Source organism: Erpetoichthys calabaricus, chromosome 11, assembly GCF_900747795.2.
Source record: "Erpetoichthys calabaricus chromosome 11, fErpCal1.3, whole genome shotgun sequence".
Lineage (NCBI taxonomy): Eukaryota > Metazoa > Chordata > Cladistia > Polypteriformes > Polypteridae > Erpetoichthys > Erpetoichthys calabaricus.
Window position 1 is genome coordinate 135630812 of NC_041404.2, and position 20999 is coordinate 135651810.

The following is a 20999-nucleotide window of genomic DNA, read 5'->3' on the forward strand; positions in this document are numbered from 1 at the left end:
CCTCATCTCTCGCCCCCTAACTGCTGGGCCGTCGCCTGCTTTATTTTTTTTAGTTCAGCCTTGCCCGTTTCTTCTCACTTGTAGTTTTATCTAATATATAAAGCGGAGTCGATGTTTGTTTGTCCGCCATACAAATCTGCACCAGGCGTCCGATCGCCACCAAACTGGGCATGGGGATGGTTTGTGACCAGGAGGAGGTCATGGGGTATGTTTGGTTGGGAAAAATGTCCTTGGTCAAGCGCAGGACACCTTTTGACCGACACAACGTTTGCAAAAAGTCCCCGTACCTATCATCGACAAGATGGCCGCACGTCACAACAGATGTTAACGGCAGTGCCATCTAGTGGCACGTTTGGTCTCTGTGCATCCCTCTTTACCAGTTTCTTTAAATTGCCAAGACATTGCAGACGTGTCCAAGTATGAGAAAGCCGACTGCTTTCATCACGTGAAGGCGAACTGCCGTGTGGATGTCAGACGTGAACGACTCGGTGCGCGTGACTGGCTTTGTGTATTTGTGCTGCTATTTGCTGGCTTTCCGACTCACAGTAAGATTTCAGCCTTGGTCTTTCTGACTGACTGGTGCTATTTGTTTGCAGTCCGACGTATTGTAAATAACGTACAGTCATCTCACTCTGGTGCTTATTCCGTACGTAATACCATGTGACACATTATCCTGCTTTTCACTTTAAATGGTTTCATGCAACCGAAAAAAAGACGTAGAATTAGAAAGTCCACTTCTGATGCCAGAAAAAAGTTTATTTCAAGGACGCCTCAAACCTTGTGCCAGACGTCAACATGTTTTCATACAAAGAATTCTGCTGCTTCCGAATGATTCACTCTTTGATTTCAGAAGGCTGGAGTTTCCTATTCGTTTGGATTTTGCTGTGTGAATTACTAAGGCTGAAGGGCAATCGCTCCAAGTTACAGACGTCAATTTAGAAAATCCGACAACTCTCCGTTATGTGTTCCACAGTGGGCGATCCTCACAATTTGTTTATTTTCAGAACATAAAGGACAGCACAAAAAATATAGTGTATCCAAAGCCTCTAAAATGACCACTTCTATCACCAATTACAATAAAATTGGGCGGACGGGTGGCTCTGAGGCTAAGGATCTGTGCTGGTATCCAGAAGGTTGCCGGTTTGAATCCCAAAAACAGATCCTACTCTGCTGGGCCCTTGCAAGACCCTTAACCTGTACTTGCTCCAGGGGCGCTGTACAATGGCTGACCCTGCGCTCTGACCCCAAGGGGTATGCGAAAACTAACAAATTACTAATACAAGAAATTGTATAAGGTGAAATAAAGAAGAACAAAAAAAAATGTCAATCAGAAGAATGTTTGTTTGATTTCTATGTTCTGTTTCTTTCACCAGTTCTAGATTCCCGGGCAGTGCCAGGTACTCCTGCTAGTAGTTGTTACTTTTTTAATCCTCCACCATTTTCTGATACCTTCTGAGCCCAGGAGTGTTGCTGAGTCTGACCTTTGATTCATTTCTGCTGCCTTGAGGCTTACAGTTATTGTCACTGTGAAGTATCGGTGACATTATTATGTACTTGACTTGTAGTTCTTTATTGAAAGAAAAACTAAGGAGTGTAATAAATGAGTCTTTGGTTGGCACTTATCTTGTTGGGTGATTTGTACGGAGAGCTTAGTGTGGTCTCTTGGTGGCCAGTGGACGTCTCGCTATGAATTCACAGGTGTCTGTTGTTAACCAGCTGCTGTCATGTCAGTCGGGCCTTTCTTTGCTCTTGTGAAGTTCTCGGTGACGCACCCTTTGTGCAGATTTCACCTTTTCAGCTCCTCCGTCTCTCCTGGGGTGTCTAGTTGCATTCTCTTGTCATTCATTCTCTAATCATTATGGACTTCCATTGCTTATGAGGTGACGTGTCAGATACCACTGCCCAAAATAAAAATGAGAGTGGCAGCCCAAAGTGTTACTGGCCCTTCGGAGAAGCTGCCATGACCACCCTCTGAGCCGGTGGACTATAAGGAGCAGCTGCTGGTGTTCACCCAGTTATTAATAGATTTAACAGGCGGCTAGACGTTTACAGGGGGCCATAAGCACACGGAGACACTGGCAATGAAGCTGACTCGGAACAAGGTAGGTCTCCTCTTCCTCTGTGTGAACTGGTGGGTTTGGATTGTGGAGCTCTGTATATACTTAGTCAATAAACCAGTTCTTTCTTTTGATTTTCATTCCCCTGGATGTGAATAAGCATGTAGAGGTGCCAACTTAGTACAAGAATCCTGAACAGGCTGAAGGCAGAGGGACCGTCGGTGCGGTTTTAGCCCACCGTTTGGAGCCTCTGGGCCTGCACTGTCTTACTGGCGGGTCGCTGCCTTTGTGTCACATGTGGACGTTCTTCAAACCTCTGATGGTTATTTCCTTCTGTCGGGGCACGACGTGTTGCTCTTTATCACAAGACTTTGTGTCTCTTTTGCAGCCCGACCTGCTAAACTTCAAGAAAGGATGGATGACAAAGCTGTACCAGGATGGAGTGGTCAGTAGTTGTTTCGTCGCTCATTACTTTGCATTGGTGGGCATGGTGGGGTGGGTGAGGCAGAATTTAACTTGTGTGTAACTGGTGGTAAAGGGTAAGCTCAGAGTTAGTTACTCACAGTCCAGGTATTCATATATTAACATTTCATATGAAGCTCTGCTCGAAAGTGAAGCAATTTTTAACAATTAAAAAAAATATAAAACCTGCTGCTGCATTTTATAGTGGAAATGAAGGGTACGGGGGTCCCAGTATGAAAACCTGCCAAACTAATCACATTTTTAAGCCAAACATGGTATCAGGTATTGATTCACGTCTTGAGATTGAGCACACATTGTCACAGCAGATCATCTTCTTCCATATCTTTCTGTCCTCGTCATCTTGTTCTGTTACCCCCACCACCTGCATGGCCTCTCTGAGCACATCCATAAACCTCCTCTTAGGCCTTGCTCTTACCCGTCAGCTCCATCCTTAGCACCGTTCTCCCAGTATACCCAGCATCTCTCCTCTGCACATGTCCAAACCAGCACAATCTCGCCTCTCGGACTTTGTCTCCCAACCAACTCAAAAAGATGTGAATTACTGTCTGTAGACAACTAGAAGATAGATAGATAGATAGATCAAAGGCACTATATAATAGATAGATAGAAGCTGCTCCTCTGTCTGGAGATGATCCTGTTCAGTGGATGCAGTGGATTCTCCATGATTGACAGGAGTCTGCTCAGCACCCGTCGCTCTGCCACAGATGTCAAACTGTCCAGCTCCATGCCTACAGTAGAGCCTGCCTTCCTCACCAGTTTGTCCAGGTGTGAGGCGTCCTTCTTCTTCATGTTGCCTCCCCAGCACACCACCGCGTAGAAGAGGGCGCTCGCCACAACCGTCTGGTAGAACATCTGCTGCATCTTATTGCAGATGTTGAAGGACACCAGCCTTCTAATGAAGTATAACCGGCTCTGTCCTCTCTTACACAGAGCATCAGTATTGGCAGACCAGTCTAATTTATCATCCAGCTGCACTCCCAGGTATTTATAGGTCTGCACCCTCTGCACACAGTCACCTCTGATGATCATGGGGTCCATGAGGGGCCTGGGTCTACTAAAATCCACCTCCAGCTCTTTGGTTTTGCTGGTGTTCAGGTGTAGGTAGTTTGAGTCGCACCATTTAACAAAGTCATTGATTAGGTCCCTATACTCCTCCTCCTGCCCACTCCTGATGCAGCCCATGATAGCAGTGTCATCAGCGAACTTTTGCACGTGGCAGGACTCCAGCCTATATACATCGGACTTCCAATACAACTTGAACAGGACCGGAGAAAGTACAGTCCTCTGTGGCACTCCTGTGTTGCTGACCACAGTGTCAGACCTGCAGTTCCCAAGACGCACATACTGAGGTCTGTCTTTAAGATAGTCCACGATCCATGCCACCAGGTAGGAATCTACACCCATCTCTGTCAGCTTGTCCCTGAGGAGCAGTGGTTGGATTGTGTTGAAGGCGCTAGAGTAGTCTAGAAACATAATTCTTACAGCACCACTGCCTCTGTCCAAGTGGGAGACGGATCAGTGTAGCATGTAGATGATGGCATCCTCCACCCTCACCTTCTCCTGGTATGCAAACTGCAGAGGGTCAAGGGCATGTTGAACCTGTGGACCTCAGGTGGTGAAGCAGCAGCCGCTCCATGGTCTTCATCACATGTGATGTTAGAGCGACAGGCCGGAAGTCATTCAGCTCACCAGCTGAAGGAATAATAATAATCAAAGGAAATTCACCTATGGTCACATACATCTTCCATTATACAAAAGATGAATTTGTTTTTGTACAAAGATGCTGCCTGCTGCTGAGTGGTGGTATTTGAGAGAGACTGAGACTGAGCGTGTGCGTAGTGTGCAGTCAGGTGACAGGAAGTGGACACAGACGTTATTGGCATACATTTAGTTTGATCACATTGAAGTTTAGAGCTGGCATTACAGCATAGGCAGAGAGGTAGTGCAGGGGTCTGTAGGGAGTGGGCACGATGTCCCCCCTCTGTATTTGTGAATTGTTTGGTATCGGTGAGCGCCGTTGAGTTTGCTCACTCAAAGATGTTGTCTTTGGTAGTTGGCTGTTGGGGCTTCGTTCATTTCTGTTTCCTTGTGCTTTGGCTCACTCTCACTCTCACTCCTTTTCTCTTTCTTGTTTTTGTTACCCTGCATGCACACAAACCGCCACAGAATGTACAGAAGGGTGTGTTGATGGGCCCTATGAGCTTAACATCGCCATGTAGGTGACTTATAAATATATATATAAAATATAAGGCTTTTATAAATACAGTGCCATGTTATCAGTGAAACTCTGATGTGTGCCCCTGACCGTCACACTGCCACACACTGGGCATCTTAAATAACATGCAATGTAATAAGAGAAAAGTGGGCATCATGTGATTCGTCATGGCAGGACATACCAACTGAGAAAACAGACTTGCCAAAACGAAACTGGAAATTTGGAGTGTGTGTCTGTCTGTCTGTGTCTGTTAGCGTGTGTGTGTGTCTCTCTGTCTCTCTCTGTCTGTCTGTCTCTGTCTGTGTGTCTCTGTCTGTCTCTGTCTGTGTGTCTCTGTCTGTCTGTCTGTCTGTCTCTGTCTGTGTGTCTCTGTCTGTCTGTCTGTCTGTGTCTCTCTGTCTGTCTGTGTCTCTCTGTCTGTGTGTGTCTCTCTGTCTGTGTGTGTCTCTCTGTCTGTGTGTGTCTGTCTGTCTGTGTGTCTCTGTCTGTCTGTCTGTGTCTGTTAGCGTGTGTGTGTGTGTCTCTGTCTCTCGCTGTGTGTGTCTCTGTCTGTCTGTCTGTGTCTCTCTGTCTGTCTGTCTGTGTCTCTCTGTCTGTCTGTCTCTCTGTCTGTGTGTCTCTGTCTGTCTGTGTCTGTTAGCGTGTGTGTGTGTGTCTCTGTCTCTCGCTGTGTGTGTGTCTGTCTGTCTGTGTCTCTCTCTCTGTCTGTCTGTGTGTCTGTGCTCACACTCCCATGTCAAAAGCAGACAGGACGTGTGTCCTTTCCTCAAGAAGACGGTGTGAAGAATCTGTGATGTTCTTTCCAGTTTGATTTGCTCCCACAATCCTGCCTCAGAAATGCAGATGGCAGATCTTCTTCTTCAATTGAAGCATTTGCTCTTCAAAGTGAAGATCGAGTTCTTCAAGTTTTAAAGCTTTTGTTTTCATATTGAGACCCCAAGCCCCCTTAATCTCCATTGTATAAGACAGAAGCAGGCCAGGTATTTTATTAAAAATGCTTCACTTAAGTATGCAGTTTCAGGAGTGACAAATTAACAAAGATCAACTTTTAAAAACACTCAACATCTCATTTAAATATAAAACATGTGGATTGCATTCAAATAAGAACTTCTGTCCTCCGCAGTTCACAGTCCTCTGTAACGTCGGTTTTTGTCTCTAACTTTTGATTTCACAGAGTGAATGGCGGAGCGGTGGCTCTGAGGCGAGAGATCTGCACTGGTAATCAGAAGGTTGCCAGTTCGAAAACCCATAAAATGCCAATAGGGACTCTGCTCTGTTGGGCCCTTAACCTGCAAATGCTGAGCGCTTTGAGTAGTGAGAACAGCGCTATATAAATGCAAAGAATTATTATTATTATTATTATTAACCCTTTAAAATTGGCCAACAACTGTTGAGCCGAATAAGAAGATGAAGAAACCCAAAGGGTCATCTGCTCACTCGTTTCCAGATGCCTGCTGCTGAATTGTTTACTCCCTGGCACAACTTTTATGATCTGCTTTACCTGCCAGGCTTGAGAAAGTACAGACAGGTGCCAGTTAGGCAGTTTCTGAGATATACTGGTGCCCCCTACTGGGAGGTGTACCTTCTGTGCACCTGTTAACTGGAGTTGGGGACAGCAGGTATTTGCATGTGAAGTGTGTTATGACAGCAGAGGTACTGTAGGTGTCTCTGTGGTGGCCTTTTGGCACATTTGCCAGGGTGACTTTAGTCCAGTATGGGCATACCAAGCTACAGCTTGATAGATTTAACAAACGCTTGAGAAAGTGACGCCTGGAGGAGATCGGACTGTCATGTTCTGTTCTTTGTGTTTTTGCTTTGCAGTGGAAGAAGCACTGGTTTGTTTTAACTGATCAGAGCCTGAGGTTTTATCGGGATTCAATTGCTGAGGAGGTGAGTGGAGACACTGAGGAGGAGGAGGGTGGCAGTACACCAATCACACGTATCGTACTTGTCATGTAAGACTTTGAGAACGACATTAAGCTAAAGGGAGATCAGGCATTGAAGTGTAATAAGAACACCAAGTCAGTAAGTGGACAGATGTCCGGTCTGCCCCTTTGCTTTTTCATTTCCATGTGTCCATGGATGTGGTCAGCACGTTTGAGTTAACGTTGGTTAGGGGCCTGTCCTGAAGCGAGTGCTACCCAACTGTTGTAGTTTATTTATTTTGAGCGTCAGACTAAGGGGTCACTCGCCGCTCCTCGTTGTCTCTGAGACAGGAAGTGGGCACGAGAGTTCCTGGTCTCCTGCTATGAGCAGTGCCTTCTTAAGATGTTCTCCTTCCTCACACCGAGAGTAGATATGCATGTAGGCCTTTGGTTACCACGTGTGAGTCGTCCATTTTGAGCAAACGTAACCATCCCATAACTTCTGGATTTTATTTTACACAACCTCCGCTTTTCTCGCCTTTGTGTTTCTTCCATATACTTGAGTGTCTTTTTTTTTTTTTTTTTTTTTTTTGCATTATAAAATCTGTTGCTTTGTATTTGGCACACAGGCTGCGGACCTGGATGGTGAGATTGACCTGTCCACTTGCTTTGATGTCACGGAGTTCCCAGTGCAACGAAACTATGGCTTTCAGATCCATGTAAGTGCATTCCAGTTGGTGTGGTCAGTTTTCGTGGCCTTATTCCGCTGAGCTCCTCTGGTTAATGGATGGTCTCTCTTTCTGTCCCCTCGAAAGACACCAGGGGCTCCTTAGGAGTTTTCAGTTTAATGACAGCTGATGACGTCCCACCTGAAGTTCTTGTACGTGTGCAGTAAAACATCTGCTCTTCCTTCTTCTGTGTAATCTGCGCCTTTTTGCTTTTCCCTGTAGACTAAAGACAGGGTTTTCACCCTCTCGGCTATGACGTCGGGGATTCGTCGAAATTGGGTTCAAGCCATTACAAAAAGCATTCGTCCTTCCACGGCTCCAGATGTGACAAGGTGAGAACAAGGGGTTAGCTGGGGAAGGATCAGCGTCTCTCGGTTTGTTTTTTGTAAGACTGAAGGCCTTTATTTCTTAAGAGAGTTGAAAACGTACCATCTTGCCATCCTCTCTCTGCCATCTTTGTTCTTTCTATTCTTTCTACTTTGCTTTTAAAACATTGAGTTACTGTCGTCTGCAGCTGTCCTTCGTTTTCCCCCTTTGGTTTCATTTTTCGGCAGCATTTCCCTTTAAATGTCCAAGTTAAAGAAGACATTCGCTGTTTTCCAGTTCTTAGCGTCGCAGCTCTGCTGTCACTCTGTATCTTCAGAAATCGGGAGAAAAAACGCTCTGATGACATTGACGCTTATTTCTTCAGCAGGACCCCCGGGGTTTATTCTCATCTGTCTGCCTTGCAGTCATTTCCAGGACAGAGCTGGTGTGAGTCGCTGGCTACTCTTTAGAATGCTCCTTTGACACGGCCATCTTTATTGGAGTCGCACCTTTGTGGTTTGATAGACTCGCCACACTTCCATTAAACCTTCAGGAGTTTGCTGTGTTGGGAGCCGTCCTCTTTGTGGCCTGCATATTGTCCTCAGGGTCTTTTATGTGATGACCGATAGGCCATTGTTGTGGCTACTGTAAGGCCAGTGCTGCCTCGTGTTCGCCACTCTTTTTGTACGACCTTCTTGTGTTTATTAACCCTTTAACCGCCAACTCCCTAAATATTCCCCAAGCCAGGCGAAATCTGAACAATTTTCGTTTTTTTACTTTTTTACATTTTTTTGTACATTTTTTACATTTATTCAAGCAGTGTTGACCACTAAATGTTGTGCAAGTTCTAGAAATGGGCAAACACATAATAAAACACAAAATGTACCTTTTCTCAGGCTTCTGGATTTATTGTCTACTACAAAACGGAACAGTCAAAAGTAATTCAAAAGTCAAAAGTAGTTCAGTCAATCATAGTTTCATTCCCAGTATTTGAGTTTGCTGTGCCACAGGCCAAAGCAGGGAACTGCACAAAGTCCTGGATTGCTGGGACACTTTGAGCAGAAGGTCTTGACGTCTCTACGCTGACCCTTCTTTGAACAGACACGACAGCGTTTTTCTGAAAGTCCAAAGTCCTTACATTCATCTGGCAACACTGCTGAAATACTACTCATAGGATCCTGTTTGCCAGTGTATACACAAAATCTATAAATGTAACCTGAATTCTCAGCTAAGCAAAACATCTTGATACCAAACCGTGCCCTTTTCAATGGTAGATACTGTCGAAACTGTAAGCGGCCCTTCCACAACAATAAACTTTCATCAACTGCAACTGACGGTCCTGGCATGTAGGGCAACTGAAATGCTTCAAATAAATGATCAATCAAAGGACATAGCTTGAACAAGCGGTCGCGGTTTGGATCTTTCTTATCTGGCTCATTTCTGTTGTCATTCAAATGAAAGAATTTCAGCAGCAAAGAGAATCGGTTACGTGTCATGACAGCTGCAAAAATAGGTGTTGCATACATAGGATCTGTAGACCAGTACATCTCAATATCTGGTTTTCTGATTATTCCCATCAACATCAAAATCCCAATGAATTTTTTAATTTCGTTTTCATCAGTGTCAAACCAAGCACGAACACGGGAATGTGGAGGTAAATTGGGATTTTTCTCAATAAACTGTGCTGCATACAGATTTGTCTGATGAACAAAATGTCTGATCAAATCAGGTGACACAAACAGCTCATAAAACTGCTCAGCAGTGTAATTGTTTACATCAACAATAAAGCCACACGTTGCCTCAAACGGATGCAGAAAAGGTAGCTCACCTCGGGCAGCAGTCCAGTTGAGATGCTGGGGATACACCCACTCATCACCGTCATCCGATGCGTCTTCATTCACAGTATCATGCAGCGCATGTTGCTGCTCATCATTGTCGCTAAAATCTTCTTCAGAACTTCTACAATCATGATCAGAACTGTCCAAAATCGCCTGCAAAGCCTCACTTGAAGTCAGTTTACGTTTCGCCATATTCACAGCTTTCACTTTCGAATCACATCACGTGATCGGCCAATACAAGCGCAGAGTTGTCGAAATACAACGTAGTAATAATACCCACGCCAAACTGTCAGTTGTACTACTTGCCAGGCATTCACATAACCACAGGCAAATGTGCCGGATAATTCCGGCAGTATGGCGTTAGCAATAAAACAACGGTGCCGGATATATCCGGCCGAGGGCGGTTAAGGGGTTAAATGTATTATTTATTATGTAGCTTCCCGACCACTAAAGCAGGATTCTGTCATCTTGATCGATTTCTTCTCATACAGCAGCGTTTCTCAACCTTTAAGTATTTGCAACCCGAGTTTTCATAAGTGTTAATCGCGCCCCCCCCCCCCCAATGTTTTTTTGAAACCCTAATTAAATTTATTCCTATATTTTTTGCTGCTGATACACTGCTACAAGTTTGAAATTTCCCTACGAATAGTGAAATTACACCACATATGGCAACATTCGCACCCCAAAGTTTGAGAACTGCTGTCATACAGCAACCCTCCTGTTGTAGGCCGACAATAACCTTCATTCATCTTCAGCTTTTAAATCCGTTTCCATGGCTGTCACACTCCCATTTGTTCTAACGGTGAGGACCTTTGTCCACAGATACGCCATTTGTGTCCTTCACTGTCTGCTTTGACTTGGTAGAGTAATATATTGCTCTGCTTTCCCCTATCTGTCTTACTAAACCACAGTTAATATATGAACGGTGGACGCACTGAGGTGCATGTGCACTGCGGCCTTGGCGCCCGCCCCAGAGTCCACAGTCAAACACAGCGGCATCCCAGAGTCAGTAGGTGGCGCCCAAACAACACAACCTGTTCACTACACTTGCTCTAATCCACTGTGCCAGTAATGTGGATCACATAACGGTCACAGACTCTAACCCAGCGGCTTCCCCGACTCAGTGGCTGGCACACGAACACCACAACCTGTACACTACACTTGCTGTGCTCCACTCTGCCAGCAGTCGGTGTCAGCAAAGGCAACGGAATCACGTCTCCACAAAACGAAACCGCTTTAGTACAGATATGCTTATGTAATTAAATGACATTTCCCCAGACGCACCCGCCCTCCATGATATGTCATCCATCCAGATATCGGACGGAACAGAAACTGAGTGCCATTCTTGGATTTCCGATTTGCTAGCAAATCACGGGCTTACTTGTGTATTATTAATATGTAGCCTTAGAATGCCTAATCTCCCAGACTTACCACTGTTTCTAAGGTATTATTGTATAGAACTTATCCTCACCTTCCCTTCTATATCTATAACCTCAGGCAATTAGATGTAGTAAAAAGACAAGCAGAAGTTAAGTTACACATAAGATAATGTATTACTGATAATATTCATAAATAATAACAAAATGCAAAGTACCTTTGAATATTGGCAACCATACAACCTGATTAAATGATGATGTGTAGTTCAGGCGGCACACAGACTTGTAGTTACTTAAATGTCTGTAGTTAAAGCATCATTGGTGCTCAGCTTTCAGCCACATGTCTGTTCAAAATGGCTGCTGAGCTGTGCTCTTCATTGTGTTGTCTTCATCATCACAGGTTAGCAGAAGAGAGATACTTCTTCATCATATGTGGGTTGGTAAGAGAGAGACTTCTTCAGATGTTAGTAAGAGAGAGATTATGAGGTTAAACACGTACATTTATAGAAGTTCTGTCCAACCCCTACAGCCAATAGGACATCATGGCACTTAAAGGCCTCTGAGACAAGCCAATTCCAAACAGCCATACCTCAGACCAATGGTGGAATACAACATCTTAACACCTGCCACCCCCAAACCGTATGTTAAGGTACACCTTAGCCTACTTGCAGGGGTGTAGAAATGACACACTCACCAAACTGGTTTAAGACACATCACCCAAATCCTGTCGTAAAATTCAGACAGACCCATTCCTAAACACTAAATTCCATTGCTTTGCCTAAATTACAAATAAAGCCATACAAAATCTTTCTCAAGTTACATGTGAAATCTCCCATCACAACACTGTCGTAGACCAAACTGCAAGCCAAAGCACCCGAGGCCATTAAACAAGAAGACACCACGCTCTGTGCTGCAGGTCAGCAGACCCCTTTGTGTATGAACAGTCTGTTCTTGTAAGGGGCACACGGCACTAGCCAATCTGGGAGCTTTATGGGGTGTCACGTGCCCCCCTCGTCTGCGGCCTTTCCCTGAACTGTGATGGGCCTCTGTTGCCGCTGTCTGTTCTTGATCTTTCTCTACTTTTCATTCCCATGCTATCCCAGGATGCACACCTCTCTGAGACCTTTGCTTACGACACCCAGCTCGGACTCTTTAATAGAGCCGGTCCAGTTGATGTTGTCCATTTCAATCATCCAAATGAAAACTGGAGTTTCCATCCCGTCAGTTGTGTGTCAGAGAGCAGGAGCTGACGGATCTCCCTGGTGCTGTCCTGCCGCCATCCTGCCTTTGATTGAGACGCACTAATGTCACCCTAAGGGCGGGCAGCACATTCCAAACATTGCATGCAGAATGAGCTCAAGTTGTTTGTGCGGCTCAATAACCGTCCAGCTGGCTTTAAACACAAGCGCCAAGTTATTTAGTCTTGTTCACGTTTGTTGTGTGCGACTTGGAGACCCTGCTATATATAATGAGATCTACAGATGTGGACGTGTATTACAACAGGATCCAGATGTGCCAGGTTGTGAAGTGACCCGTTTGAAAGAAGTCTTTTCACGGCCGCTCTTCTGTGTTATCGTGGTGCAAACGGGTGAAGTGAAGCAGCGGAGAGCGCGGTGTCTTCACTGATACCCGTCCTGTGCCAGTTCTGCCTTATGAAGAGCTGCCAAATGATCTCGTGACCGACACTGACATCAAGCAGCCACACTTCAAAGTGACAGAGAGGAGGAAGTGACCTGTCAGCCTGCGTGTCACACTGAGAGATGTGGCAGCAGTGGCTGGACTTCTTCATTTATCTCTCAATATTATAACGTAAAGGGGAGAACAATTGAAATGTCGTAACATTTGTGCAGCCATTGCTTTGTAATTGTTCTAACTTGGGACTGAGTTGGATCTGCAGAGCTGCTATTTATTGTGCATTGGGGTTAGGGTTAGTACAATAATATAATAGTATATAATATTATAATAAATACAATAATGTATTTATTGTGCATTATTATGCATTGTGAATTTCCTCTTGGGATTAATAGTTTATCTATCTATCTCTCTATCTATACGCTAAAGTCTGAGTGGAAACAATTCACTAAGACAGGAGTGGAGTGTCGTTCACGGCCGCTGAGACGCCCGTCCTCTCTCCACATCAGTTTCAAAGTTTGAAAAACTGAAGATGTGTTGCTAGAGTCGAACTCCACTCGATCACGTGGTGAGAATGGCGTCTCGCTTCGGGCAGGTATCTCTTACAGCCTGATGGCATGAGAACATGAACGTGCTGTGGGCCCCGGAGCAGACTGCTGTCAGTTATTTCCAATTTGATGTCAACTGCGTGCCTTACGATCGCCGAGGGTGATGAGAATGAAGGAGCAGCTGCACGCTTTGCACTTGCGCCATCCCACAGCCTTAACATCCGATTAGGGCATCTTTTCTTTTTACACCTTTGCCCTGCAGGCAGCTCAGAATAGACGTCATGTCATCATTTTAAACCTCCAATAGCAAGTAGCTGGTCGAAATGCTGCAACAGGCTTGGTATTTTCAGGCAGATGTCTAAATATAAGTGGAGTACGTCCCGTCACTTGTTTCTTTTTTGTAGGTGGCCAGTGCTTGACCGGAGCGGTGGCTCTGAGGCACTGACAATTGGAAGGTTGCCAGTTCGAATCCCGTAAATGCCAAAAGGGGACTCGGCTCTGTTGGGCCCTTAACCTGAAATTGCTCCGTCCTGAGTATGACGTTACTCTGCACCCATCTCTGCATGTGGGCCCTCCAGCCTGCAGGGAAAAACTTGGCAGTTGGTGGCAGAATTGGCACTCCAGCCACCATAACAAACCTCACCCTCTACCCCTCCATCTGACCTGGTGTGGTGCTGAGGTGTCGCCCGTCACATGGCTGCACTCGGGTCCTAATCTGGGATCCTGAGTTGGTATGTCGTGTTGTTGGTGTGGCACTGCGTTGAATCAGCGCCCGCTCCTAACCCCTAATGCTGGAGTAGAAAGATAAGGCCTCCTAAGTAGCATATGCAGATGTGAATTGGCAATGGCAGAATGTTACGGTCCATTTGCAAAAGGCATAGTGGCGTCACATGGCCGAGCGGTCGAAGGCGCTGGATTTAGACTCCAGTCTCTTCGGAGGCTTGGGTTCGAATTCCACTGTTGGCCAAGCAACTCGTTTGTCCTCACAGGTGGCGCAGTGGTGGTGCTGCTGCTCTGCAGTAAGGAGACTGTGGACGATTGTGGGTTCGCTTCCCGGCTCCTCTCTGTGTGGATAGCACTTTGAGTACGGAGACAGCGCTATAGAAGTGGAATGAATTTTTATTAATTACGTCACAGGGGCCTCCCATGGCTGAAAGCGGCGGCCGCCTCTCTCGTTAGGTGAGTGTCCCTTAAGTTCGAAAGATCAGCCTTTTGCTTTCCCTCTGGTGGTTTGATTTCAAAACCGCAGATGTTCTTAGGCTGCCAAGTTAGGTGAAGGCCGGGCTGGTCGTGTCACCTCGTGGTCTGTATGACGGTAAAGTGAGATGTGTGTCCATGGCAGGGCAGGCCTCTCCAGGAAAAGAGACCTCCAGTTCAAAACGACTGTCCAGGCAGAAACACTCTGCTTGAGGGGGTGTGAAGTGTTGAGCTGACGAGCCTGCGATGGCGTGAACTCTGCGCAGTTGGAAAGCTGACCGACCTGACCGTGGGTGGCACTGGAGTATTTTAAGACCACTCTGTTTCTGGCATTCAATGCCCCTTTTTCATCTGACCTCCTCTGTAGCTTTAAGATTTTTGGTGCAAAGGACCAGCAGTGCGTTTTCAGCTCTCTTTGTGCATCACTTGGCAAAACGTAATGTAAAGAAGCTCCAATGCTGGCACAGGCGGGTGGTGTGTAAACTGGCAGCTGTGGCACAGGGCACCAGTTTCTAATGGTCCGCTCCATTTCTGTCCATCCTTCCTTATTTGACTGCCTAGCTAACAGATCAGTTTATGAACTTTAACTTCTACCTCACTAGTTATTAACGGTTTGTGTTTAATCACTTGGGTACATTAAGTAGACATGAATAGCTAAGTGAGTCTTAGTTGGCAATGCAGTCGTCTATTAAGATAATGATATTAATAATTTGTTTTCAGCTCTTTGCCAGAGGAGAAAGCCGTAGCAAAGCCCTCTAGTGACACACGTGTAACAGTAGATGGCACATCTGAAGTAGACGGGAGCCACGCAGTGAAGAAAGCTGGGGCACGGGAACGCCGCCGTGATGGACGCTCTAAAACCTTTGACTGGGCCGAGTTTCGTCCCACCCAGCAGTTACTTGCACAAGAAAGAGAGCCTGCCATGGCCGAAGTGCCCGTAAGCCCTCCTGTCGGTCCCGCCGCTCCAGTGGAGGCACAGCCACGTACAAATGCCAGTGCGGTTACAGACTTGGAAAAGGAACGGGCCTGGCGGAGGGAAGTGCGACGGAAGCGTTTCGAGACGGCAGATGTGTCTTTTGTCTCCAACCAAGACGATGCAAAGATTCAAATGGAGGTGGACCGCTCCCAGGCCGTCGTCCTAGAGTCGAAGTCGCCAAGTGTGCGTGTGGAGATAGAAGAACGCTGGCATCAAGTGGAGACGACTCCTCTGCGGGAGGAGAAGCAGATCCCCATCTCAACGCTTCACTCTTCAGCACCCGTCTCAGAGAGTGTGCCACCGCAGGACTTGGCACCCTTACTACTGGATAAAGAGGTTAGAAAAAATGGATTTGATTAACTCGTATATTAAAAATAGATATAAAATAAGAAAGACGCGTGAAAATATAAATACAGTCATGTGAAAGAGTTTGGGAAGTTCTCTTAATTCTTTGGATTTGTGTTTCTCATTAGCTGAACTTCCTTTTAATATCTGACCTGCCTTATGGACACAGCAGGATTAGCAGTGACATGAAGTTTATTGGATCAACAGAAAATATGAAATATGTGTCATAACAAAATTAGACAGGGGCATAAATGTGGGCCCCCAACAGAGATATGACATCAATACTTAGTTGAGCCTCCTCTTGTCCTCTAGACGCTGTCCTCCTATAGCCTCTGATGAGCGTCTGATTCTGGATGGAGGTCTTGTTGACCATTCTTCATACCAAATCTCTCCAGTTCAGTTCAATTTGATGGACAGCCTGCTTCAGATCATCCCATAGATTGTCGATGATATTCAAGTCAGGGGACTGTGACGGCCATTCCAGAACATTGTACTTCTCCCTGTGCATGAATGGCTTTGCAGATTTCCAGCTGTGTTTTGGGTCATTGTCTTGTTGGAATATTCAACACTTGGCGTCACTTTGTGACTGATGTTTGCACATTATCCTGAAGAGTTTGTTAATATTGGGTTGAATTCATCCAAGCCTCGACTTTAACAAGGGCCCCAGTCCCTGAACTGGCCACACAGCCCACCCCACAGCATGATGGGACCTCCACCAAATGTGACAGTAGGTAGCAGGTGTTTTTCTTGGAATGCGGTGTTCTTCTTCCGCCATGCAAATCGCTTTTTGTTCTGACCAAATAACTCCATTTTTGTCTCATCAGTCCAAAGCACTTTGTTCCCAAATGAATCTGACTTGTCTAAATGAGCATTGGCATACAACAAGCAACTCTGTTTGTGGAGTGAGTGCAGAAAGGGCTTCTCTCTCATCACCCTGCCGTACAGATGTTTGAATTGTAGAACGATGTACAGACACACCATCTGCAGCCAGATGTTCTTGCAGGTCTTTGGAGGTGATATGTGGGTTGTCTGTCACCATTCTCACAATCCTGCTCATATGCCACTCCTGTATTTTTCTTGGCCTGCCAGACCTGCTGGTTTAACAGTAACTGTGCCTGTGGCCTTCCATTTCCTGATTCCATTCCTTACACTTGAAACTGACAGTTTAAACCTCTGAGATGGCTTTTTGTAGCCTTCCCCTAAACCAGGAGACTCAACAATCTTTGTTTTCAGATCTTTGGAGAGTTGCTTTGTGGATCCCATGCTGTCACTCTTCAGAGGAGAGTCAAAGGGAAGGAAGCACAACTTGTAATTGACCGCCTAAAATCCCTTTATATCTCATGATGGACACACCTGTCTATGAAGTTCAAGGCTTAACGAGCTCATCAACCAATCAGCATTGAGCAGTGACAGGCATTCAAATCAGCACAATGACAAGGGGACCCACATTTGTGCACAGCCAGTTTTTCACATTTGATTTAATTACTGCGTCACTAAGAATCTTTGTTTGATAAACACCGCAGTACTCCTAGGAGATGACAGACACACCACTGCTATCTTTATTGTTGGAAGGAGAGTCAGTGATTATGTAGGCTGAGAGGGGGTCCCAAACTTCTTCATATGACTGTAAGTGAGTGTGTGTGTGTGTGTGTGTGTTAGTGTCTCACACACACAGACATCAGAGAAAACAAAGCAAGCATTTCTTAGGCTTAGGGGCTTAGGGGGCACAAGTGTCCACGCTGTAGCGTCCTCTTCAGGTGTCAGGAGGCCAGTCAGGCCATGGTGGACAAAGCTCCTATTAGAGCCAGTTGGCCATAGGTTTACAGAACTGGCATTATGAAAAGGTGAAGAACTGCCATCTTGTGTTTTGTGCTCTCACTATCCAGTAACGTATTGCTGTGACATTCTGTATTCCTGCTCTGCTATCTTTATGAAAATCCTGCCCATTCCTTCTTTCAGTGACACCTTCCATCTGAAATATTAATAATGTACAGATGTCACTGCTGTAATAAGAGACCAGAAACACTGTGAAAGTGTGAAGATTCCACCCTGTGTGTTGTTGGTTTTACACAAAAACAACGAGTAGTCCTAAAGCACCGAGTCGTAGCGTAGACTGAAGCTTATCGTATGCACTCACGTTAAAGTCGGGGAAAATTGATCATAAGATCAGAGCCTGACTTATACGCCCGTTCAGATATACGACACATTCTTCTTGATTCCGTTTCTCAGACACATTGAAGTTTGTTCCCAATTTCTTTTGCCACTTCAATGACTTTTAATTTAAAAGCAGCTTCATATTTTCTTCTGATCAAATGTCCCATCGTAGATACGGGATGCTCTTACGATAAAGGGGTGTGAGGGGGTGAGATACACAAATCAGTGCCAGCGTCACTTCAGAATAGTGCGGGTATCACCGTGTGGTCACGTTGGCACCATACACAGAAAACAAAAAGGTCGTGTGCTCCGTGGTGAGACTCTCAGGTGGGCGGGCCTTAGCACAGCAGAATCTCTTGGACCAATAGCATTTGACTTATACGACTGACATTATAAAATTATACAGTAAAATTATCTGTGAGTATATACAGTAAATAACGGGCTCCGGCTTTATAGTTGAGGGAAAGGAAGAGGTGTGTCTTCAGGAGGAAGTGAGGTCATCAGGGCTGTGCAGTGCTGCTGGGAGTGGGAGGAGATTTAGGCAGGTCAGCCTTCGTTAGTACAATGAAGTGTTTTACTCGCACTGCAGCCCACGCTCACGTGTGTGACGACACTGTGAAGAAGTCCTGTTTGGTGATGTGACCTTAATAAGGCCACGTCAACAAGTTGATTTCCTTTAGTAAAACCTCCCCAGGTCTGTGGGCCCTGATGTCCTCTTTCTCTAACCCCCTCTCGTCTCTTGTCTCGCACTCCGGTTCTCGTATCAGTCGCCCCTTCCATTACATTTGTTCTTTCTCAGTTTGCTTGTCCATTTCCTTCCCTGTATTGTCCTGTCTGGTTCTTTTTAGACCCTCTCGACTTTTTAGGTCCGTTTTGGGGTGAAAACGAGATGTGAGTTGACTTTAAACATTCAGTTGAGGATTTTTGCTAAACAAACTGAAGGCTGTTTGAGTAACTGAACTTGAATTTATGGACACCTCAAGACAAAACGACACTCGATGGGTGGTGATGTTGAGATGCTTTTCATTTGTACTGCATGTTGAAATTGTGTTCGTGCAAAGAAGAGAAGACAGTTTAGTGAGCCAAATAATTGTCTTGGTTCGCCTTTCCCTTTTTGTAGCTGGAGCAGACTCAGAAGGAGCTGCGCAGTCTTCAGCATCAGAATCGTCTTCTACAAGAGCAGCTGAAGGAGGCTCAGAGTCGAGAGCAGAATGCACGTGAGGGTTACGTGCTGCAGGTACACACTTGCTTTTCAGTGAGGGGTCTGCACATCCATCCTGCTCCTTCAGGGATGTCCCATCAATCCAAACCGAGGTGGAATGGCTGACCGACTGGCCTCCCACTGGTCCTTTATTAGGAAGGAAAGTCAAACGGATCTGTGGGACTTGAGAAGAGACTGCGTAACTTTGTAAGATTGTCTGTCCTTCTGTCCCACCCAGTGTGCGGTGACAAACCCCAGGCCACTTCGTCGGAGGGTCCCGAGGGCACTGGCTGCTGTTTTTCCCACGTAGTTTAGTTTCAGTGAGTGTGATGAAGAACTCAGAAGTGCGTCACTGAAGACCTGAGGGGCACACAAGCCCTTCACAGACAGTCTGAGCACAAGGACAGTAAGTCGTTCAAAGAGCGCCTTGTGTGTGAACTACTGTAATACTCATAATGCATCTGTTAGTCACCTACTGGTAAAGTGGCCATTCATGAAGGGCTTGTGATATGCTGGTAAAGTGACGTGTAAGTAAGGGGGCATCATTGTGTCTTATTAATCGTTAATTAGTGAGTCACCAGCTTTATACTGAAGTACTGAGAGACGTTGTCACCCGCCTGAGCCACCTCAGACCATTCCAAAGTGGCGTTATGCTGGTGTGCCCATTGGGATTCACAGATGCTTTGTTATTAAGACCACAGTGAACCTTCAAGTAGGTGACTGATGGCTGGCATGACACTGTCGGTGGGGTTACTGTACCCCCAGGTTCTTTCAGGTTGGTCCTGACGGGCCTGTCAAGCAAGTCCTGTGGTGGTGCAGACGTTCATTTGCTGTTTTAGCAGCACAGTAAGTAAGTACAAGTTGAAATGGCTCGACCAGTGGCTTGGCGTACGTAGCGAGTGGGCCCGGTGAGGGCGCTGGCCCTCTGCTGGTTTTGGCTGCCGTTATGTTTCAGGTGTGGAGGAGCCCGACATGTTTGTAGTTGGCTGCTCTTCCCACTGCCGATGGTTTCCTAATTCTGATTTAGGGGACTCTTTCCTATTTAATGTTCACCCCAGTCTCTGTGATCCAGTTAGTAATGGCAGACGGAATTTAAAGTGTTGTTATAGCGGGCAGCTTACTGACAGCTTAGGTAGCCACACCCCAAGGAAGTTGTGCCAGGCGGAAGTGTAGAGATCGCCTGCCCGCTCCCTCCGGCCTCTTGCTCTTAGGGCACATAACTGTTGTAACTGGGAGTTCCTGCTGGTGCTCCTAGAAATGAAGATCTGCTGCTGGTGTCGCAGTCGTCGAGATGACTGACTGCACTGAATCGCATGGTAACGGTGTTAAGCATGCAATGCGACTAACGTCTCAGCCGAGATGTCACATCTTTGCCATGTTGCTATTCTGCATGTGCTCCTCAAATGAAGTCAGGAGCCAATGAAAGCTTCAAGCTGTGCTTTGTCTGCTGTTCGGAGAGGCCTCTTACTTGTCGTCTTTACATTCTCTTGGTGGGTGACGCTTGTACATTTTGCCCGGTCCATCAACCAGCCCCTCTAGCACTTGTGCATCTGCGCACACACAAAGAAGCCCCGTAGTCCGCGTGCCCATCTCAGTAAGCCCTCTTATGATGGATGCGCATCCCTGGCATATTGTGTGTACTGGGAGAGGTGCATCTCAGTGATGCTGGTTTCAGACCGAGAACCAGTTGGCCATACCCAGTGTGTCAGTTGTGTCGGAGTCGGAGACGAGTTCTTGCCGTGATGAAGAGGGCTGCTGTCTGCCCGCTGTGCTTTAACTGATTTAGTGGGCATCACACAAGCAATGCCTACCAGTGGCAGCTCAGCCGTAATGAGGTTATGAAGAAGGGGGGCATTTAGGCTGTGAAGCCCAAGTTGGGTACAGCTGCCCTGACCCGACACAGACAGGCAGGACCCAAGTTTGCCACACAGCCCACGGTTTATTTAGGTGGGCCAGCGTACAGCACATAAGTAGCCATTTCCAGTCCGGCCCAGAAGCCTTTGCTTCTTCCTCTTCTTCTTCTTCTGTCCTTCGCCTGCCTCCACTCCTCCCGACTCTGGCTCCTCGAATGGAGTGAG

General features: G+C 46.2%; 1 protein-coding gene across 5 annotated transcripts in view; it reads left to right on the forward strand.

Annotated features, from left to right (window-relative positions):
- LOC114660960 (myosin phosphatase Rho-interacting protein-like) overlaps positions 1–20999 on the forward strand; it is a 198275-nt gene that overhangs the window by 103791 nt on the left and 73485 nt on the right. For all 5 annotated transcript variants that reach the window (XM_028813998.2, XM_028813997.2, XM_051934115.1 and 2 more), the window contains 6 exons: positions 2446–2502; positions 6577–6645; positions 7250–7339; positions 7571–7680; positions 14966–15557; positions 18841–18957. In XM_028813998.2, coding sequence (XP_028669831.2) covers positions 2446–2502; positions 6577–6645; positions 7250–7339; positions 7571–7680; positions 14966–15557; positions 18841–18957 — 1035 coding nt within the window. The remainder of the gene's footprint in view (positions 1–2445; positions 2503–6576; positions 6646–7249; positions 7340–7570; positions 7681–14965; positions 15558–18840; positions 18958–20999) is intronic.